General features: G+C 44.2%; 1 protein-coding gene across 2 annotated transcripts in view; it reads right to left on the bottom strand.

The window, feature by feature from the left end:
* Nucleotides 1–23660, bottom strand: part of CD58 (CD58 molecule) — an 83665-nt gene that overhangs the window by 48255 nt on the left and 11750 nt on the right. For both annotated transcript variants that reach the window (XM_067546017.1, XM_067546016.1), the window contains exons 3-13: nucleotides 21245–21493; nucleotides 19632–19736; nucleotides 17634–17678; nucleotides 15110–15175; nucleotides 11109–11189; nucleotides 9361–9399; nucleotides 8039–8104; nucleotides 6299–6337; nucleotides 4976–5026; nucleotides 2614–2694; nucleotides 910–948 (exon numbers count right to left, since the gene is read on the bottom strand). In XM_067546017.1, the coding sequence (XP_067402118.1) occupies nucleotides 910–948; nucleotides 2614–2694; nucleotides 4976–5026; nucleotides 6299–6337; nucleotides 8039–8104; nucleotides 9361–9399; nucleotides 11109–11189; nucleotides 15110–15175; nucleotides 17634–17678; nucleotides 19632–19736; nucleotides 21245–21493 (861 nt within the window). The remainder of the gene's footprint in view (nucleotides 1–909; nucleotides 949–2613; nucleotides 2695–4975; nucleotides 5027–6298; nucleotides 6338–8038; nucleotides 8105–9360; nucleotides 9400–11108; nucleotides 11190–15109; nucleotides 15176–17633; nucleotides 17679–19631; nucleotides 19737–21244; nucleotides 21494–23660) is intronic.

Raw genomic sequence — 23660 nt, 5'->3', positions numbered from 1 at the left:
GCAACTAATTAGCACACAACATTTTGCACTAAGTTGTGAAGGTAGGGGAAATTTTGGCCTAGGACACCTGAACAAACCCCTGTTCTTAAAAGAAGCGGCAGGGGATCTTTTACAGTACGGTTCCATTCTACAGAACAGCTAACAATGGCATTTTGGCATTATAAAATATTGTGATATGGGTCTCTCTCTCCATCTCTTGTTGAAGTTGTTCAACTTTAATCAAATAATTAAATATGAATTGGGACAGAGAAAAAGAAAATAACTTTATAGCCCAGTGGTTCAGCACTCATGAGAGATAACAGATGCCTGTTCAAATCCCTTCACCTGCTACAGCAGAGGGTAAAACTTGAACCAGTGTCTCCCACATCCCAGGAGAGAACCTTAACACTAGGCTAAGGACCATGAAGTAGGGCCACAACCACTTCCTTCCCCCGGCCGTTCTCTGTGGAGTTAGGCACCATCAGAGCACAACGAATGGATCAGTAGAGACCCAGGAGACAGGGGCTCCTCCACCTCTCTTCAGATCGCACTGGGGCTTAGACAGGAGATAAGCATCCGGATGTCTACAGGGAGGCAGCAGTGCTCATGCCCAGAGGCAGAAGGAACTCAGGAGGAACTTTTACTGCTAAAACACTGAGGCACCAAGTGAGTTTAGGCACCTATACGGCTAGGCACAGTAGAGGGGGGTTTTGTGGATCACAATGGTTCCTAAATCTGGCATTTAGGCATCTAAAACTGGGGGTTTGGCACCTAAATCCTTTTGTCATTACCAATCTGGACTGGGTTTGGCCTAGTGACCTACAGGTGAAAGGATTTATATTCCTTGATCAATCCCCTTGACCACTAGTGTCCCATATTAGCAAACAGACCTTAGTGTACAATAACAGAAATAATTTTACTCTTCAGTACCTGGCCCTGACTTTGTATTTTCATCTCCCTTGCGGCTTTCTGTGGGGAAAAAGTAAAAATTAAATATAATTACAATTTAGTCCACTGAAGTTGCTGGTTGTCAGCTCCAGAGACATCCGTTTAATGAAACCAAAATGAGGATGTGATTTGGAAGGGGACACCCCTCAAATATTTGAGATGTTTCTGAGTGAAAGCTATGCACGTCTGTTTTTAGCCAGTCAGTGTTTCCACCGTTCGACCCATTTTCATGAGCCTTCATGGAGTATCCATCCACATGAGCAACAATTCAATGATCTTTCCACCCTCTTTTGGGGTAAAAGTGATTGAATTTTCTCCTTCATTCTCACATAAAAGAATTCTGTAAGCCCTACAAAACGGACGTGATTGGTAGGCCTGGTGCTACAGAGAACACTACATTTGGGACTTCGCTCAGCTTATCCCGTACTACTAGCAGCCCCCCAAAATCTCATGTGTTAACGGATACTACAGAGACACCCGTATCATCTCCCCATCTATAAATGGGGGATAACAATAATAATGAGCTCTTTCCAAGGGAAGTGATGGGCTCCTGAATTGGACCGGGCATTCAGGACATAAGTGCTGATTAGTTCTTTAGTTACCTCAGCAGAACTCATGGTGAAAAAACTCTTGGTGAAGGCTAGGGAGCAAGGTAGTAATGCTCCAGAAATGCCCTGTACACACAAAGCAGAAGCACATCAACAGATACCACCACAACAGAGCAGAGGGGAGCAGAGACAGGCTGAAGAAATAACGACTGCCAAACTGTAGGGTGGGTGCTTCTTGCAGAATTGCCTTTGTTTTTTCTCTTGCAAGAAACCTGCCCCCCCCAAACCTCCACTCTGAGTCCCCCCACAGAGCTTTACTATCACTGAGTTTCACCCTCCCTTTCCCTCATTCCCTTTGTGAGCAACGCACCACTCCTCTCTCTGAGCAATGAGAAACCCTCTCCCCTCCCCTCTTCTCCAGTCTCCAAGGGCTAGAGCTGGAAAGGGACTCAGGCATGGTAAAGCGCAGCATTGCAACATCAAACTTTTAGGTGTGTAGAAAAATCACTGAAACAAGAAAGGGATCAACAGAGCCTGAGGCACCCAAGAATGGGATCCACAAAAACCAGCATGCTAGGTGGGGAGCTGCCTAAGCTAGCTAATAGGAGCTGGCAAGAGAGGGCTGTATCCTACGCCACACCCTTCTCACAGAATTTGGCACCTAAATCCAGGCTGCAAGGAGGTCACTCGTGTCTGCTTGCAGTCCACAGCCAGGAACCTCTCCTCTAGTGTCAGATGGTTTAGCTGCCCAATAGGTTGCAGGCAGATGGGGGCACTGAACCCGGGAATCCCACATCCAACTTAGCAACCTAACCTCTGGGCGAAAGGAAGGACGCTGCCACTTCCTCCCCACATGTTGTCTGTGGAGCTAGGCATGCTCAGAAGCACTGGCACCTCAAAACAGGACATAGATGTCTAAACTATAATAAGCACCTAAACCCTTTGTGCAACTAGCCCAACGCCTCCCTTGCACTCTCCTTTGCAACAGCGTGAAAGGATGGCCGGGGGGGGGGATGCAAATGTCAAAAGATGATGTTTCTATCTTTACAACTCTGTGCTTCTTTCTCCCTGAAAAGCAGCTGGTCATTCCCTCACTTCCGTGCCTCCATTCTGGCCTAAATTTGACAGCCACACCCACCTTCAGCATCTTCACTTTGGTCACCGCTGGGGGGGCTCTGTGCGACAAGTGGTTGTTTCTCCTCCTTATTTGTTCCTTCATCTGAAAGGGGAAAGAGAAGGATATAAATGTCAGGAGTACAAAACATTAACAGGTCAAATAGCAACTATGATTTCTACTCAGGCCATCTGCTGGGGACCGTTTACCAGTTGGGCTTAACAAATACATCAACCCCTCCTAGTTTTCAGTGCCCAGCAGATGTTCTTAGTCATTGCCGCATCTCTAGGACATTTTCTGCACAGTGTATATGAAATACTTTGGACAAAGGGAGCGGTTAGTATTTTACATTTACATTCTGAATTTCTATTTTTCAGGCCTGAAAGATCCCCAAACACTTCACAAACTGCATATATACTAAAATGCAGCTGCCTCTGGGGTGGACAGTGGCAACTAATTAGCAAACAACATGTTGCACCAAGTTGTCAAGGGAGAGGAAATAATGGCCATGGGCACCTGAACAAACCCCTGTTCTTACCAGAAGCGGCAGAGGATCTTTTACAGTATGGTTCCATTCCACAGAACAGCTAACAATGGCATTTTGGGTTCCATGTTTCAGAGGGTGAGATCCTGATGCTTGCACCAGCCCCTTTATGGCAGAAGAAAGGGCTAACGTGGTGTAAAGGAGCCCTACAAGCCCCCGTCCTGAGTGGGAGAGGATTCTCTTGGCCTAGGCACTGTGGATCACAGCCTTTAGGCTCTCCTTCAGTGACGTCCTCTGAAGCCCCAGCAAAAGGAAGGAGGTGGTGGGATGGATGTGTTGGGACTGGCACAATTTTGGGCAGCGCTCTGGCACATCAGGCAGCCCGGGGAGTCAGCCGTAATGGATGGTCTGTCATTATGTCAGTTCCACTGAGCCATCTGCCCCAGAACGGGGGACTCCAGGCTTGTAGAGTCCATAACCCTGGGGTAGCTCCACAGTGCAAAGGTTTCCAGCCGGAGCTGGGAGTCTGAAAGCCCTGGGAGACTTGACTAACTGGGGCTTAGCTCCTAGCTCTCGAGCAGGGAGCATGGGAATCTTGTGGCCTCTCAGGGTTTCAGGCTCCTACCACACAGCTGGGAGCCTGGAGGTCCTTTCACAGCCTCCTAGGGTCTGTGGCTCCAGGACATCCCCACCCTGTGGGCTGCCCCAAGGCTGGAGACTTAGGGCTTCCAGACTCTTGGATCAGCTACTCCAGAGCATCAGGCCCTGAGAGTAGATCTACACAGGAATAAAACACCCACGGCTGGCCATGCTCAGCTGACTCTGGCTCTGGGCTGGGAAGTTGCTCTGTAGACATTTGGGCTGGGGCAGGAGACGATACTCTGGCACCCTGTGAAGGTGGACGGTGTCTGAGCTCAGGCTCCAACCTGCACCCGAATAAGAACATAGTAATTTGTTAGCCCTGCAGCCCAAACCCAGGGAGCCCGAGACAGCTGACTGGCCCGAGATGTGCTCCCAAGGATCTGGGAGCTGCTGAGCAAAACTGACCTTCTTGTCAGTTTCATAGCTGCCCTGAACCAAGTCAATTTCACTCAGCAGCTGCCATCTCCCAGAGCAAGTTTCATTTTGTATCAGAAATGAAATCATATCCAAATGTCTGATTCGTGAGAAACTTCAAAATGCTGAAATGTCTCGTGAACTGGAAATCCCAACTTTCAGCCAGCTCCAGTTTGGCATCTTGGGCCATGGGCTGGTGAGCCAACTTTGGAACCATCTGGAATCCTCAGATTTCCTCAACCACTTGGGGCTTTGGCCTGGGTCGAGCACAGAGACTTGTCTTCTTGGTTACGGATTCCCTCCTAGCAATGGACAAAGCTCAGGCCTCCACGGTCATTAGTTTAGCTTTGTCAGCAGTGGCTATAATAATGCCGACTACACAATTTTGTCATGACTGCATGGCTGGGCTGGGATAATTTGTGCAGAAACCGTTTTGAAAGCAGCTCTGTGCATTCCTCTCACAGTTTATAGAGGGTGGCAGTGGCCAATTGTTCATGTGTCATAAGGAGTTTCTCATATGGCATCCTAACTGTAATACTTTGATCTTACATAGCACTTCGTATCGATAGATCTTAAAACACCTTACAAAGAAGAGCAAGTCTCAATATCTTAAGGATAGGGAAATTGGTGCAGGAGAAGGGAAGGGATTTGACAGGGTCCAGTAGGTCATCAGTGGCAGAGCTAACAACAGAAGGCAAGTCTCCTGACTCCCACTCCAGACCACTATCTGCTGGATTACACTAACACATGTGTTCAACCACCAGAGGAAAAAAATTGAATTATTTATACTTTAAGCCTCCAGGTGCATCCCCCATCTTTCACTCCTCTATAGCACTACCTCAGTACCTGATCTATTAGCTGCATCTTCAGAAACACGTACATTTTCATATTCAGGTTCTGCAGGTATAATACATGGAGAAAAAAAAAATAAAAAGATACAACCATTAGGAAGCCTTGTCTATGTTAAAGATCTAGCCTGGTTCTGCAAAGTGAACTCTTTGGTTTGGAACACCAACAAATGATCTGCACAGTCTTAAAATGTCAGGTTCATCACTTTGGTGATTCCACCAAAACAACAGAAGGCCTGCCCCATAGAACATGCATATGTAATAACCATACAGCAATGTGCATATCTCTGCGTACCGATCCACAACCAGGGAGCCCTCTCCTGAAGTCAGATGGCATGGATGCCTAACTCAGTTCTTGTGAGAGTGAGTTAGGCATCTGCCTCCCTCTGCACAAAATGGCTGGGAGGATTGGGAGGGGGATCTGCTCCTTCATGACTGTTATGGTACTCACCCAGGATGTGGGAGTACCAGTGGTTATAGTACTCACCCAGGATGTGGAAGACCCTGGTTCAGATTCCCCGATGAGGAAAATAGGATTTGAACAGGAATCCCCCACCTCTCACATGCATGACTTAGCCATTAGGCTATAAAATATTGTCATGTGAGTCTCTCTCTCCATCTCTTGTTGAAGTTCTTCCACTTTAATCAAATAATTAAATATAAATTGGGCCAGAGAAAAAGAAAATAACTATAGCCTAGTGGTTCAGCACTCATATGAGAGATAACAGATGCCTGTTCAAATCCCTTCACCTGCTACAGCAGTAGTGTCTCCCACATCCCAGGACAGAACCTTAACCACTAGGCTAAGGACTATGAAGGAGGGCCACAATCACTTCCTTCCCCCGGCCGTTCTCTGTGGAGTTAGGCACCATCAGAGCACAACGAATGGATCAGTAGAGACCCAGGAGACAGGGGCTCCTCCACTTCTCTTCAGATCACACTGGGGCTTACACAGGAGATAGGCATCCGGATGTCTACAGGAAGGCAGCAGTGCTCATGCCCAGAGGCAGAAGGAACTCAGGAGGAACTTTTTACTGCTAAAACACTGAGGCACCAAGTGAGTTTAGGCACCTATATGGCTAGGCACAGTAGAGGGGGGTTTTGTGGATCACAATGGTTCCTAAATCTGGCATTTAGGCATCTAAAACTGGGGGTTTGGCACCTAAATCCTTTTGTCATTACCAATCTGGACTGGGTTTGGCCTAGTGACCTACAGGTGAAAGGATTTATATTCCTTGATCAATCCCCTTGACCACTAGTGTCCCATATTAGCAAACAGACCTTAGTGTACAATAACAGAAATAATTTTACTCTTCAGTACCTGGCCCTGACTTTGTATTTTCATCTCCCTTGCGGCTTTCTGTGGGGAAAAAGTAAAAATTAAATATAATTACAATTTATTCCACTGAAGTTGCTGGTTGTCAGCTCCAGAGACATCCGTTTAATGAAACCAAAATGAGGATGTGATTTGGAAGGGGACACCCCTCAAATATTTGAGATGTTTCTGAGTGAAAGCTATGCACGTCTGTTTTTAGCCAGTCACTGTTTCCACCGTTCGACCCATTTTCATGAGCCTTCATGGAGTATCCATCCACATGAGCAACAATTCAATGATCTTTCCACCCTCTTTTGGGGTAAAAGTGATTGAATTTTCTCCTTCATTCTCACATAAAAGAATTCTGTAAGCCCTACAAAACGGACGTGATTGGTAGGCCTGGTGCTACAGAGAACACTACATTTGGGACTTCGCTCAGCTTATCCCGTACTACTAGCAGCCCCCCAAAATCTCATGTGTTAACAGATGCTACAGAGACACCCGTGTCATCTCCCCCTCTATAAATGGGGGATAACAATAATAATAAGCTCTTTCCGAGGGAAGTGATGGGTTCCTGAATTAGACCGTGCATTCAGGACATAAGTGCTGATTAGTTCTTTAGTTACCTCAGCAGAACTCATGGTGAAAGAACTCTTGGTGAAGGCTAGGGAGCAAAGTAGTAATGGTCCAGAAATGCCGTGTACGCACAAAGCAGAAGCACATCAACAAATAACACCACAACAGAACAGAGGGGAGCAGAGACAGGCTGAAGAAATAATAGCAACTGGCAAACTGTAAGGTGGGTGCCTCTTGTAGAATTGCCTTTGTTTTTTCTTTTGCAAGAAATCTTCCACCCCCCCCCCCAACCTCCACTCCGAGTCCCCACACAGAGCTTCACTCTCCCTTCCACTCATTTCCTTTGTGAGCAACAGACCACTTCTCTCTCTGAGCAATGGGATACCCTCTCCCCTCCCCTCTTCTCCAGTCTCCAAGAGCTGGAGCCACAAAGGGACTGAGGCGTGGTAAAGCGCAGCATTGCTACATCGAACTTTTAGTGTGTAGAAAAAAATCACAGAAACAATGGAATCAACAGAGCCTGAGTTAAGCACCTAGGGTTCCTATAAAATGAATGGGGAGAATCAGGCGCCCAAGAATGGGATCCACAAAAACCAGCATGATAGATGGGGAGCTGCCTAACCTAGCCAATAGGAGCTGGCGAGAGAGGGCTGTATCCTACGCCACACCCTTCTCACAGAATGTGGCACCTAAATCCAGGCTGAATGGAGGCCACCCGTGCTTGCCTGCAGTCCACAGCCAGGAACTTCTCCTCTAATGTCAGATGGTTTAGTTGCCCAATAGCTGCAGGCAGAGGCGGACACTGAACCAAAGGCTCCCACATCCAGGTTAGCACTCTAACCTGTGGGTGAAAGGAAGGACATTGCCTCTTCCTCCCCACATACATTGTGTGTGGAACGAGGCATGCTCAGAAGCAGTGGCACCTAAAAACAGGACATAGTTGTCTAAATGCTAGTGATAGGCACCTAAGCCCCTTTGTGGATCTAGCCCAAAGCCTCCCTTCCACTGTCCTTTGCAACAGCGTGAAAGGATGGCAAGGTGGGGGATGCAAATGTCAAAATATGATATTTCTATCTTTACAACTCTGTGCTTCTTTCTCCCTGAAAAGCAGCTGGTCATTCCTTCACTTCCGTGCCTCAATTCTGGCCTAAATTTGACAGTCACACCCACCTTCATCAGCTTGACTTTGGTTACTGCTCTGGTGGCTCTGTGCGACAACTGTTTTTGTAGTTTCAACTGAAAGGGGAAAGAGAAGGATAAACACATCAGGAGTACATAAAATTAACAGTTTAAAGGGCAACTATGATTTCTACTCAGGCCACCTGCTGGGGACGATTTACCAGCTAGGATCAAGGAATACATCAATCTCTCCTAGCTTTCAGTCCCCAGCAGATGGCCTTCATCATTGCTGCGTCTCTAGGACATTTTCTGCACAGTGTATATTAAATAATTTGGACAAAGGGAGCGGTTAGCATTTTACATTTACATTCAGAATTTCTATTTTTCAGGCCTGAAAGATCCCCAAACACTTCACAAACTACATATATACTAAAATGCAGCTGCCTCTGGGGTGGACAGTGGCAATTAATTAGCACACAACATTTTGCACTAAGTTGTGAAGGTAGGGGAAATTTTGGCCTAGGACACCTGAACAAACCCCTGTTCTTAAAAGAAGCGGCAGGGGATCTTTTACAGTACGGTTCCATTCTACAGAACAGCTAACAATGGCATTTTGGCATTATAAAATATTGTGATATGGGTCTCTCTCTCCATCTCTTGTTGAAGTTGTTCCACTTTAATCAAATAATTAAATATGAATTGGGACAGAGAAAAAGAAAATAACTTTATAGCCCAGTGGTTCAGCACTCATATGAGAGATAACAGAAGCCTGTTCAAATCCCTTCACCTGCTACAGCAGAGGGTAAAACTTGAACCAGTGTCTCCCACATCCCAGGAGAGAACCTTAACACTAGGCTAAGGACCATGAAGTAGGGCCACAATCACTTCCTTCCCCTGGCCGTTCTCTGTGGAGTTAGGCACCATCAGAGCACAACGAATGGATCAGTAGAGACCCAGGAGACAGGGGCTCCTCCACCTCTCTTCAGATCGCACTGGGGCTTAGACAGGAGATAAGCATCCGGATGTCTACAGGAAAGCAGCAGTGCTCATGCCCAGAGGCAGAAGGAACTCAGGAGGAACTTTTACTGCTAAAACACTGAGGCACCAAGTGAGTTTAGGCACCTATACGGCTAGGCACAGTGGAGGGGGGTTTTGTGGATCACAATGGTTCCTAAATCTGGCATTTAGGCATCTAAAACTGGGGGTTTGACACCTAAATCCTTTTGTCATTACCAATCTGGACTGGGTTTGACCTAGTGACCTGCAGGTGAAAGGATTTATATTCCTTGATCAATCCCCTTGACTAGCTAGTGTCCCATATTAGCAAACAGACCTTAGTGTACAATAACAGAAATAATTTTACTCTACAATACCTGGTCCTGACTTTGTATTTTCATCTTCCTTGTGGCTTTCTGTGGGGAAAAAGTAAAAATTAAATATAATTACAATTTAGTCCACTGAAGTTGCTGGTTGTCAGCTTCAGAGACATCCGTTTAATGAAACCAAAACGAGGATGTGATTTGGAAGGGGACAACCCTCAAATATTTGAGATGTTTCTGAGTGAAAGCTATGCACGTCTGTTTTTAGCCAGTCACTGTTTCCACCGTTCGACCCATTTTCATGAGCCTTCATGGAGTATCCATCCACACGAGCAACAACTCAATGATCTTTCCACCCTCTTTTGGGGTAAAAGTGATTGAATTTTGTCCTCCATTATCACATAAAAGAATTCTGTAAGCCCTACAAAACGGACGTGATTGGTAGGCCTGGTGCTACAGAGAACACTACATTTGGGACTTCGCTCAGCTCATCCCGTGCTATCAGCAGCCCCCCAAAATCTCATGGGTTAATGAAAGCTACAGAGACACCCGTGTCATCTCCCCAATAATAATGAGCTCTTTCCGAGGGAAGTGATGGGCTCCTTAATTGGACCATGCATTCAGGACATAAGTGCTGATTAGTTCTTTAGTTACCTCAGCAGAACTCATGGTGAAAGAACTCTTGGTGAAGGCAAGGAAGCAAGGTAGTAATACTCCAGAAATGCCCTGCGCATACAAAGCAGAAGCACATCAACAAAATAACAACAACATAGCAGAGCAGAGCAGAGGAAAGGAGAGCAGAGCAGAGTCAGGCTGAAGAAATAATAGCAACTGCCTCATTGTATCATAAGGTGCCTCTTGTAGAATTGCCTTTGTTTTTTCTCTTGCAAGAAACCTGCCCCCCTGAACCTCCACTCCGAGTCCCCACACAGAGCTTTACTATCACTGAGTTTCATTCTCCCTTTCTCTCATTCCCTTTGTGAGCAACGGACCACTTCTCTCTCTGAACAATGAGAAACCCTCTCCCCTCCCCTCTTCTCCAGTCTCCAAGGGCTGGAGCCGCAAAGGGACTTAGGTGTGGTAAAGCGCAGCATTGCTACATCGAACTTTTAGTGTGTAGAAAAATCACTGAAACAATGGGATCAACAGAGCCTGAATTAAGCACCTAGGGTTCCTATAAAGTGAATGGGGAGAATTAGGCGCCCAAGAATGGGATCCACAAAAAACAGCATGCTAGGTGGCTACTGCCTAAGCTAACCAATAGGAGCTGGCGAGAGAGGGCTGTATCCTACACCACACCCTTCTCACAGAATTTGGCACCTAAATCCAGGCTCCAAGGCAGCCACCCGTGTCTGCTTGCAGTTCGCACCACAGAATCTCTCCTCTAGTGTCAGATGGTTTAGCTGCCCAATAGGTTGCAAGCTGATGGGGGCACTGAACCAGGTTCTCCCACATCCAGGTTAGCACCCTAACCTCTGGGCGAAAGGAAGGACGCTGCCACTTCCTCCCCACATAAATTGTGTGTGGAGCTAGGCATGCACAAAGGCAGTGGCACCTAAAAACAGGACATAGGTGCCTACATGCTAGTGATGGGCACTTAAACCCCTTTGTGGGTCTAGCCCAAAGCCTCCCTTCCACTCTCCTTTGCAACAGTGTGAAAGGATGGCGCGATGGGGGATGAAAATGTCAAAAGATGATGTTTCTATCTTTACAACTCTGTGCTTCTTTCTCCCTGAAAAGCGGCTGGTCATTCCCTCACTTCCGTGCCTCCATTCTGGCCTAAATTTGACAGTCACACCCACCTTCATCATTGTGACGTTGGTGACTGCTGTGGGGGCTCTCTGCGACAAGTGGTTGTTTCTCCTCCATATTTGTTCCTTCATCTGAAAGGGGAAAGAGAAGGATATAAACGTCAGGAGTACAAAACATTAACAGGTCAAACGGCAACTATGATTTCTACTCAGGCCACTTGCTGGAGACCGTTTACCAGTTGGGATTAACAAATACATCAACCTCTCTTAGTTTTTAGTCTCCAGCAGATGTCCTTAATCATTGCTGCGTCTCTAGGACATTTTCTGCACAGTTTATATGAAATACTTTGGACAAAGGGAGCGGTTAGTATTTTACATTTACATTCAGAATTTCTATTTTTCAGGCCTGAAAGATCCCCAAACACTTCACAAACTGCATATATACTAAAATGCAGCTGCCTCTGGGGTGGACAGTGGCAACTAATTAGCACACATGTTGCACCAAATTGTCAAGGGAGAGGAAATAATGGCCTAGGGCACCTGAACAAACTCCTGTTCTTACCAGAAGCGGCAGGGGATCTTTTACAGTATGGTTCCATTCCACAGAACAGCTAACAAGGGCATTTTGGGTTCCATGTTTCAGAGGGTGAGATCCTGATGCTCGCACCAGCCCCTTTATGGCAGGGGAAAGGGCTAACGTGGTGTAAAGGAGCCCTACAGGCCCCCGTCCTGAGTGGGAGAGGATTCTCTTCGCCTAGGCACTGTGGATCACAGCCTTTAGGCTCTCCTTCAGTGACGTCCAATGTAGCCACAGCATAAAAAAACCTCACAAATTGATCTGAACATCATTGTTGATCTGAATGTTGATCTGAACATCATTAAAAGATACATGGCTAGATTCAGGCTATTCTGAAACAGGTCAGCATACTGAGTCCAGAAATCACGAAGTCCCACTTCTCTGAATTTTGCCTTCATGACATCTGAGCTCTGAAAGGTACTTTCATCAGCTGAATCAAGGAAGTTTATTGCTTCAGAAGGGCAAGGTCCATTGACAGACAAACAAACGAATCATGAACAAATAAAAGCAAATCCTTTGGAATTTTAAAATTCTCCAATCACATTTTAAATTTTTGATTAGATTGTTTAGGAATTCTTGATTAGTCTTCATCAAAGTTTCATCTGTAGTAACAATACCCAATATGGTAAAGTGCAACATCTTTCCTGTTAAGTCTGTCTGAAAGATGTCAAGGTTCCTCTGAAAGGCGCTCACGTTTTCAGAAAGATCCCCAACACTGCTTGCATGGCCTTGGAGCTGCAAACTCAAGTGACCAGTAATATCACACAGAAAAGCTATATGTGATATAGAGGTGACATCATTCATAAATACCAGGAACTCACAAGCCTTGTTGGCCTTGTGGTTTGAAAGAAATTCTATTATTTCTTTTTGAAGCACTCAAAGCCCCTCTAACACGCACCCCCTACTTAACCAGCGAATGCTGTTGTGCTGCAACAGGTCATCGTATTTGGCTGAATCCTCTTGTAGAGTTTTAAAAAGATGACGTTGCAAACCAGAAGTTGAATTGTATGTGGTTCACTAAGCTCATCACAACGCCCATTTTTTACTTCAATTCCTCCGAGAACTAACAGCACAGGACAGTCTGGTGAATGATGCAGTGACGTGAAGCAAAGCCCTTCTCTTTCCCCTGTGATGGAGGAAACTTCATGTGTAACAAGCAAGTTTACTTTCCGCAGACCTAAACCATTTTTTCAAAAAAGCCTTTTACCTTTTCAAAAATGATCTCTCCTGTGTTGTAGGTAATGATATTAAGCACAAAAAATTCTTCCTTGAAAACTTCACCATAATAAAATCTAACAAACAGTGATAGCTGGGCAGTATCACTTAAAATTGCTTGATTCATCCATTGCAAGAGACATGCATTTTTTAAATCAGAAAGCAGTGCTGACAAACAATCCTTGTAAATTACCAACATTCTTCGCACTGCTGTGGAATCAGACATGGGCACTCGCTTCACAGGGTTCACGTCATCTTTGTTTTTACCTCCAGCAAAAAGCTCCTCCAGCATTTCCAATGTGCATCCCTTCACAAACTTGGCATCCAGGAAAAGATTCTTCTTCTTCGCTAGCACCCACATTACCTGAAGAAAAGCAGCTGGTGCTTTCTGCTGTACACTCGCTGATGTTGTGAGCATGACATGTGAAGTGTGATACAGAGACTTCACATTTTCAATTTTGTCACATTTTGCAACACTGCCAGGAGGATAGGCCGCATTGAAGTTACTGAGCTTGGATTCAAAGTGGCGCCTCATCACATTGATGGCCTTACAGATGGACACAGTGGTTTGGCATATTAAACACAAAGGTTTTCCATTTAAATGCGGTGGCTGAATAAAAAGAAAATCCGCTGTCCAGTTTGGGTTAAAAGTTCAGTTTTCACGGTCGACTTTGTGTCATTCACTCCCACTCAGATTCATTTTTTGCTCCATTTCCATCACTAATGAAAAAATGGGTAGCGTCCAGAGCCAGTCTGAGGGAAAATGGCACCCTGGGTGAACTTGTATTTTGATGCCCTTTGTTTGAGTTCGGCCCCTAGGTGGCTGGGGCTTGGGTTGTCAGCCCACAAGCAGCGAATTCAATCATCAACATTTTTTTAAAGTGAGCGGGTAGGCCACACAGGAAGCCTTAGCAGGTCACGTTTCGCCATGGGCCTCCTATTTAGTATCACTGACCTATAGTTTATTAATAGAAGTAGCAAGTATGTGGTAATGTTCTATATTATTTATGCTCCTGGTACAATTTTTGGGTATAGAGTTCTAAAAATTTTAAATGATCCCTTTTGCCTCGGTTTCCCTCTGCCTCTCCTCACAGTTACCATTGTCTACAGGTGTGGCTCTGACCCAGACACAAAGGACTCTGGACTTAGGAAGTAACTCTGGAGGAAAGGCAAGGGAGGGGGTGTTTCTCGCCTGGAGGAGGTAAAGTCAGCAGCAGCAGAGGATGGGAACTGCCTCTATACTCCGTTCCAGTAATCAATACACATTGTTCTTACTGAGCTTGTGCCAGTAGCATTGTTCCAGAGACTCGGCCTGCTTGTGTTCATTTACATGAAGGAGATCACAAGGTTACATAACAATCGTTTGAGCAGGTCATACAAACTATGTTGAATACTGAGCACATTTATAAAAATCCATGTCTGTTCACAAATAATGTGTCTGTACCCCTTTTAATCTTAGTTGTTTTAAATGTTTATGATAGCATCAACAGACTCTTGCTCATGTGAAGGAGAGAAACTGGCCTCTGGTTTAAACATTACTGGAGTTAAATTCTGTCCAATTATAGCATAAGCATTTCAGGAAAGGACAAAGCTCATTGTGGTCCTGTACTTTCATGCCGAGTCACCCAGTGTAGCCATAGATATTTTTCTTATCCAATATTTATAATTATTAGAATTCTCAAAAAAAGACAGTTTATATTTATATGAATAATGAGACCAACCCCACAGTTACATTAGGTAAGATAAAAATTAAAAAGGATATAAACTCTCATGCTTCAAGGCATGAGACCACCTCTGACTATGGGGTCAGGAAGTAACCGCACCTATGGGCAGTTTATTCTGTAATCATCCATTGTGGGCTTTCTTCGTGTGAAGCATCTAGTACCAGCCATTACCCAGAGACAGCATTCTGGACTAGATCAGCATCAAAGCTGGGTCTGACCCAGCCTGGCAATTCCTACGTCTACAATTCTTCTTTAGACCAATTTATAACTCAAAATTCCAGTGGAGCTGATTTGTAGGAATTTTTTTTTTAAACTTTATTTGCTCCTCAGCTGAGACATTGGGACTGAACTTGCTCACAATCACGTCAATTGTGACACAAGGCAGATGAGTCCCTTTGTATGCCAGGTTCCTGCCTGGAGCAGTTTTTACAGATTATGTATAAATCCCTAGACAGAAAGGTTTATACTAGAAATACTAACAGACCATTAACAATAGCAATGTAGCCTGTATAAATACATTCTACTCCAGCACTCACCTTCCTTTTGGCCATTTTTTCTCTGGACTGCTTCATCTTCTGGAGGTTCTTCAATCTTATATGCAGCTAAACAAGTGAAGTACAAACTCGCATGTATAAAAAAATCCAAAGGCACATCAGCATAAAATGTCTAAAACCTCAAATCAAGAATTATTTAATTTTCCTTTCACAAAATGAAACCAATCACATGACTCAAGGAGTAGATTCATAATTCCGTAAACACTATACCAATACAGAAGACAAAACCCTAAAACAAAACAGAACCACCACCTCCAACCCTCCTACCTCAATCTCAAGAAGCTTGAGTAAAAAAAAAAAAAAAAAAAAGGGTCTCGCACTAACAAACAGGCTCTGTCAGACCAGTTCAAGTGACTTCCAAAACTGAGGGCCCTTCACTGAGAATAAGCCATCCCCTCCCCAGATAATTAAAATCTATGGCCTGTTAACTCATGCGTATTAGCTGATCTCAACTGCCAAGATGGTTCACAGAAAGAGGAATGGATGTCCATTTAGTTATGTACTTATCACTGTAACAGTTGAGTGCCTCATAAACATGGCTTTATCCTTGCAACACCATTTCCCAGATGGGGAGCTGGGGCACAAACGATGTAAGCAACTTTCCTTCCAAACACAAGTCTGTTCTGTGAAAGCAACCCGCCCAGTTTGAATCCAAATCGAATTTGACTGTTCAGTAAAAAGAAGATTCTTCACAGCATCTTGGTGTAGGCAACCAAGAACCATCAGGCTGCGACCACCTTGGAACAGTTATGCCAGATGAATGCTATGGTTGGAAAAAACCTCTGTCTCCATTCCAGCCTCAACATGGCAGCTCAGAAATTCTCAGTGATGCAATGGAACAGTGTGCAATTTCTGTCCCTGATGCTCTAATACCCAAGTTACACATTTTATCTGGTGTAGATCATGTGCACACCAAGAAAGACGATGCTTAGGAGTCTCAATATTAATGGGTGAGGACAAAGTGATCATAATACCCTAGCGGCACATTGCTAGAGGACTGTTATACTGTAGAACAGCCTGAAACTTAGCTAGGTCCATCAGCCTTTGTTGGATCTGAAAGGAACATCGATCGGCCCTGACCTCAAACTGCAAGCGGTAATGGTTTGATCCTAACAAAGGACTAACTTTCACCCCTCAGTCACAAAATAGGATCCAAAGCGCCCAGCCCTGTGTGCAGAGCCAAAGTCTCATCATAGAGGCCAATGACTGACATGCCAACCATGAGACCCCAGGAAAGCCCACAAGAGTCATCACCAACGTGGACAGCAAAGTCACCTAAGACATGAGCCTTGTTAGCAGCTCTGTCAAATCAATGCCAATACCGTGGCTTTCAATTTTGGTGAGGTTTACACCAGTCAACATCACATAAGAGGCTGCTGTGGTTTGTGAGTACAAGACCCCGGCTACTCCAGATCTGCTGATACACCAACAACACCGCAATTCACTGCCACTCTCCTGACAACTCTAAGAAGCCCTTCTGGATCCACATGTCAACAGAAAGAATGCTAGCACTCACTGGCTTGAATCATGGGCTGCTTGTGACATTTCAAACGAAGACCTTATTGAAGATCTAACAAAAGAAGTCCTGGGATTCTGCCTTCCCCAAAGGATTCAGACAACACACGGAAGCTGTGGCTATCTCCTCCACAAATTAGGGACGAGGGGGGCGCAAAAATCAAAGAATCACCCAATTGTAACCCTGGTGAAGTACAAACCATACATATCATAACTGCCCCATTCATGCTTACAGTGGTGGCACAAGGGGATCTATCTAGCTACTCAGAAGCATTAGAATGGCTTTCGTATCTCAAGATTCATTTATAATTCCAGCCCATTGCTTCTCAAATGCAAAAGGAAAGCAGCAGCAGCCTGGGCAATTCCAGTGCCAACAAGAACTCTCTCAGCTCAGGAAAGAGTTCAGAAGTGCAGTGAGTTAGCCTGTATACCACACCTATTCCCAAATTAACCTCCTCTCACGTTTTACCCCAAACAACTCTCTCTCTCTCTTTCTCCCAAGTCAGTTAGGCCCACATCCATCGGTGACCCCTTCCAAACTTGAAACTCGATATAAATAAAACAGTGACACCCCTTCCTAACATTCACTCCTAGCAGGCACAGGAGAGCTGAGCTAACAAAGAGCTAAATGAATCATCCAGCCAGGGCTTGTGGAGGGTATTTATTAGCCACAGACCACACATTAAACAGCATCAACCAAAGGGTAGGGCTCCTGCCAGACAACGTCCTGTCCTCCCAAGATGAAACCCCTTGATAGGATGAACAAGGAAAATAAAAATTCTGTAACTATATGCCTATGTTTCAGGGATCTCTTAGTGTCTCTCTCCATGCTCTTCATAACAGGAACACAAGAGCCCATAAAGAATACCTTCAACAGCATATCAACACATTTGGTTCCCAGAAAGAATATTGTTGTGAACCCTCAGTTATACACTGTGTACAGCTCTTGTGAAACTTCATAATGAGCCCATAAATTTAACATAATATTTACCTGACTGATTTGTGGGTATCCAATTGTGAATGTTGTTAAACCAACCTAAAAAAAAAAAAAAAAAAAAGGGTCATTTCTAGCTGTTATCTGCATTACTATAGTGCTTACGAGCCCTAATCATGGACCAGGACCCCATCGTGCTAGACATTGTACAAACGGAACAAAAAGATAGTCCCTGCTCTAAAGAGATCATGATCTAACATGTTTGGTGGGAAGAATAGGCTGTAAATGAGACACATACAGTAGGGGCAAATTCTCACTCAACAAGTGCCAAATGCACACTAGTTTAAATATAATTGAACATAAATGAACAGAAGCGGGAGAGCAAAAAATAGCTGGAGCCAGAATTAAGGCAGTTAACAAATGTAGAGAGACCTCTTCAGGGGGGCTTTCACATCTGACTTGAGAAAGGGCCCAAAATGGGCAGTGACTGGGAGAGAGTGTGCAGGGTCCATAAGCAATATAGAAGCATAGAAGATTAGGGTTGGAAGGGACCCCAGGAGATCATCTCCAACCTCCTTCTTAAAGCAGGATTAACCCCTACAACTACATATTTGCAGATCTAGCACTGGTCCACACATAAAGCTTCTACTCCAAACATACTGATCATATGACTGAACTAGGAGTGAGTGGCATGGAGACTGTCCCTGTTCAGGCCATTGTCTGAGAGAATGAGAAAGGTGGTCTGTGCGGCTTTTGCACAGCTCAGCTGAACACTGGAACTCCTCTGCGTGCTGAAGTCCCACTGAAGCCAATGAGAGTTCTACACACAGAGCATCTCTAGGCTCAACACTAGGGGTATGTCTATACTGACGGCAGCAAAGTCATCGCTGCCAAATCAATCTTTCTGAATTGATTGAGTGGTCAATGTAGATCCGCTCAATCAATCAGGAAGTCAACACAGTAAAACCACCCCCTCAAGTGGCATAGCACCGCGTCGACGGGAACTGGCGCAGTGCAGTGAAGACAGCGCGCAGAAGGGAAGCCCAGCAGTCGATGGGAGTTACGCAAGCTACGCAGAGTAGCTTGCATAACTCCCGTCGACTGCCACCGAATTGCCAGGTAAGTGTAAACCAGGGCTATGTTTGTGCCCGCTTCTTGGGGGCAGGGGAAGATAGGCACCTCTCTTCCAAGCCAGAATTCAGCCCATAGTATTAATCTAAAAGTTGTTAGCAGAAAGAGATACACAGAGATAACCTGCAATTACTGCTTCTCCTTTACAGAGCTACAATTGTCAGAATTTCAGAGTAGCTGAACAGGTGGTCAATTCTCCATGCAGCCAGCATAGAAAAGAAGCAGGAGGCACACGGCAGAGACTTATAGGTTTTCCTTTTTATTGTCATTTGTATCACACTTGGGCTGCCCTAGGAGCAAATGGCAAATGGAGTCAGAGCTTTCTGCATTACTTTATGAAAAAGTGGGAGTTGAAAGGGGTGCAAGGGGGAAAAGGGGCGTGTAGCTAATGGTCAAATCCTGCCCTTCTTGCTACAGACATGTATATCTAATTGGCAGCAAAACTAGCACAGTCACTTTTCACAGGAGTGCAGAACTCAGTGAGTGTCTATGGAAAGGATATCTTCAACCCCCTGCATGCCAGGTTCATGCGCAAACACACAGGGGCAGAGGCATGACAGCTACATGGCTCCACAGGCTGACTCCCCAAACACACATGTAGAGTGGCCACAGATTCAGGTAAAGCAGCAGCTCCAAAACTCAGCCTGAGCAGGGATAACCTGCACACGCGTGCGCACACAGACATGCACAGCCCTGCAAGACTTTTTGTCAGGATGTGCCTGTTGTGAGATGTATATAGAGCCCAGGATTTAATCCTAAGGAAGTTAAAGTAAATTTGTTCTCAAGTCCTCTAGCTTATAGAGAAATAAGCTGTCCTTATTGATTACATAATTAAAATGCATTTTAATGCACAAACTTTTGTTCACCTTACTGAAACTTAGAATGCAGCAAACTCAGAACATTTGCAAACAACATGCTACATACCTTTTTTCCATGCAGTGCAGAGGAGTGCTATCATGATTAGCAGGAGAAAAACAATAACTACAAATGCTATTATACCAGCTCTACCTCTTGTAAGACTTTCAGAACCTAAAGACAAAAAATGAAAAATTAGCTAAAAAGTCATTTCAATTTGCTGTAAACAACCTCATTAGAGGTTCAGTGTATAGAGAAAATACATTAAAAAAAACAAATAAAAATGTAAAAAACTTTAAAATTATTGGACCAAATTCAGTCATTGGTGCCACCCCCACTAGCTCCAATGGAATTACATCAGGGATGACTTTGGCCCAATGATGATATGTTACATTATACCCAAGATATTTTAATGGCTTCCTATCTTTAGAAAGTTAACAAGAGTTTCAATTTTTTTTAATGTAGAAATTGCCATACCAGTCACAGTACATTGCCACACTGAGTCCAGCAAGTCCAGCCCGCTGTCTTTGACAATGGCTTGTTCCTAACTCAGCCAGAGGTTAGGGGTCTATTACAGGAGTGGGTGGGTGAGGTTCTGTGGCCTGCGATGTGCTGGAGGTCAGACTAGATGATCATAATGGACCCTTCTGACCTTAAAGTCTATGAGTCTAATGCTTCAGAGGAAAAGGCAAGAATCAATATGCTGGACAGCCATGGAATAATCTGCCCAAAGCAGAACTTTCTTCCTAACTCCTGTCAGTTAGTAATTGGCTTATGCCCCTAAAGCAGGAGTGGTTAGGTTCTGTATATTAGAACAAAAAATGTGTAGCTGTAGATATTCTTTTTAATCATATAAATGTCTAATCCTGGCCTACACCCCTGAAAGACCGACTTAGACCCCGGCTTAGACCCCGCTAGGCCAATGAAAGAATCCTCTTGTGGGGGGTGGATTTACGACAGCAACAGAAAACCCCCTTTCCATCACTGCAGCAAGTGTCTGCACTAGAGCAGCATAGCTGCAGCACTGTACCTATGCCTCTGTAGCACTGATTGCTTAGACATACCGTTTGACAATTTGTGGCCGTGAGTTCCACAAGTTAACTAAAACAATTCGCTGAGGTGGTGGTGACAGGAAACATTTCCATACCTACTCTTCCAAATCACCAGTTCAAATCCAGATCAGGCCAGTAGCGATTGAAATTAGCAGCATTTGATGGCTGGTTGGCGGGTTATGTGAAATGATTTCATAGATTCAGTCCAGTTCTTAGAGGACTGGTGTCCACAACACAAGACCACCATAATAACTGACATTAACAAACCCCCCATATTCAGCAGAGGCGCCAAGGTTTGCTCAGTCCACGGAGACGCAACTCTCTTCTCTCCCTTAGTAGTTCATTCCAAGTAACAGCTGACAGCTTACACTACTGCTATCCCTGCATTATATGTTCTGTGCAGTGGGCTTTCAACTATCAATCTAGCACCTTTCAACAGTTCTAAATTAGCTTTTAAGACCACATAGACTCTGCTATAGTGACTTAAGCATAGAGATTAAAAGGGAACAAAATGCAAGATTTCCTGAGACATCAAGAGGAACCCTGCAATCTGAACTAACATCTCATTTCCCAGCTCGGTCCCCGGTTCCCTTCTCACTGTTACATACACCTTTATATGCATATACTTACTCTCTTGGGGACATGCACTCAGAGAGATTGAGCTGCTGATTTTTGTTTTGGAGACTTCTATGGTGCACACAACTTGTTCCGGCAGGTCTGCATTTTTTTCAAATTGGACAACAGAACCATCAGCTTTAATAACTTCTCCCTTGCCAGCGTGATTCCAACTGTAGGTCACTTTTTTTGAGAAATGCGACTCACACGATATACTAATCTGATCATTAGTGACACTGCAATTTAATTCTAGTGATGGAGGATCTGGGGAGGGAAAAAAACTACATTAGTTTGACTATACTTTTTTTTGCATTTCAAGAGTTCTATTTCTAGTTATTATGAGTGTAAAATTTAAAACATAGTCCAGCTACATAGGGGATATCTGATTCAGACAACAAGCAGCAATAACAGTATTACAGTTCTATAACACACAAAACAACTTAAGTGTTTAGACTATATTGGGGGCCCATCTCTTTTAACAGGACACACACTTTCAAGGTAGCAGGTTCAAGTGCAGATGTCACTATTTTTTACTTCACAATAGGACAATCCTACAAGTATTCCCAACCTGTGGAAAGTGCAGTCTCCTGTACTGTGCAGAACACCCTAATGATTTCCATAGGAATTATTTTGCAAGGGAGGCCTTGATGGATCAAGCCTCCACACTTTAAAGGCCTAAACTGAGACTTTGCTTCTTTCCCTTATGAAAAGGTATGACAATATTCTATAGTAATGGTATACAGTATAGGGCCAAGACATCTTATGGTAGCAAGTACTATTATAAATTATTACCTTGATTGGCCTGGATTCTGCAAGTTGATCCTTGCCAATGGACCCCTGCATCTGCACAGCACATGCTAAAGTCAAGGGGCTTTGCAAAGCTACAGAGCACTGGCAGGGAAATTGTGGATCAGGGCCTCAGGGCTCAAGTGTGCTAAGTGTTTTACTAACAAATAAGCAGAAAACTCACCTGCTGACTCTGCAGTTTTGGGGTGATAACTGTCAAATACTATTTTTATATGCTTTTTTTTTTTTTTTTTTTTAAATGCTGGAGTAGCACCACCATTCCCAGCTCTCAACCAGAAGCTGGTAAACTGCACAATCAATTTAAAAGTAAAACACTGAAAAAAAAATTTTTTTTTTTTTTAAATTAAGACCAGCATTGTGTAAAAATAGAGAATATTTGCCATTAAATTTCTTCCTGGCCCAGGAGACAGCAATTTGAAACAGATTATTTTTGCAGCAAAAATTGTGACAGCAACAGATGGGAAAACTAGAAATGTAAAGCTTATGGGTCATATTCAGAGATAGTGTATGTTACACGCCAGGAAACAGGTGCAAGGAGGACTAAGGGCATTTGTGTAATTTACACACTTGTGGGAGAAGTGGACACGATATAAGTTAAGGGGAGGGGGGTGTTTGTTACTATTACATATATCTTCTGACACCGTCCTGTTGGTTGTTTTTCCTGCTCCCATGGAATGAGCATGCTTAGTAATAACTGCTGAAGCTGCTGACCTCACTCTGCTACCCCCCGTCCTCTCCATCAGCAGGTACAGGTCGCACATAGCCTCTGAATTTGTCCTACTGAATCTGCTCTGGGCAGGAAGCATCCTCTTGTGTCATCATGTTAACACAAAAGAGCACCTCTCCCTCTGACTCAGAAGCAACTTGGCTGCATAGAGCATGAAGGCTGCTTAGTCTTACTTAACTGTATCCCAGAAAATAAATACTAGTGAAATATCCCCCCATTGAACCCAAGCCTTACCAAACAACAGGGTTAGTTTTTCTTCAGAAAATGCCATGCACCTTGAATATGACCCATGTTTAGACTAGTTGGCTGAACTAACAGTCTTGCAACTAAATGTTGAACAAAAGGGGAGGCATTTGTTTTAAGTAAATTTCATTCCCTAGACCCATTGCTATATACTCCATTATAGCACAAAGACATGAAGCTTCTGAAGATAATGAACTGACACTTTCTGCTTTTCTATGAGATTTGAATCCTTAAAGTGTTTTTGCTACTGATAATTTTCTTGATTTTTTTAATTTTTTTTTTTTTTGATGTTTTGCTTTTCAGGCTTTCTGTTGTCATATTACAAGACAATGGGTGATTAATTTTGGAACAGATTACTAAGGATATGTCTTCACTGTGGCAGCAGCAGCAGGCATCGAGACAGTGGCATCGATTGAGTGGATCTGTGTAGACCTGCTCAGTCGATCAGAGAGCGTTCTCCAGTCGACTGAATTAATCCACCTCCGACGCAGCTCCATGAAGATGCTGCGCCACGTGAATGTAAGTATGTCAACGGGAGATATGCAAGCTACATTATGTGGATCCTTCATGGAGATTTATAAACATTAATCCTCAAAACCGCTGTCTGAGGTAGATGTTAAAGACCATTTTAAACAGGGGAAAACTGAAGCACAG

The sequence above is a fragment of the Emydura macquarii genome, unplaced genomic scaffold (genome assembly GCF_026122565.2).
Source record: "Emydura macquarii macquarii isolate MOO-44397 ecotype Brisbane River unplaced genomic scaffold, CSIRO-AGI_Emac_v2 contig_1119, whole genome shotgun sequence".
NCBI lineage: Eukaryota > Metazoa > Chordata > Testudines > Chelidae > Emydura > Emydura macquarii.
Note: the sequence above shows the minus strand (reverse complement) of the source record. Positions and strands in the feature narration are given on the sequence as shown.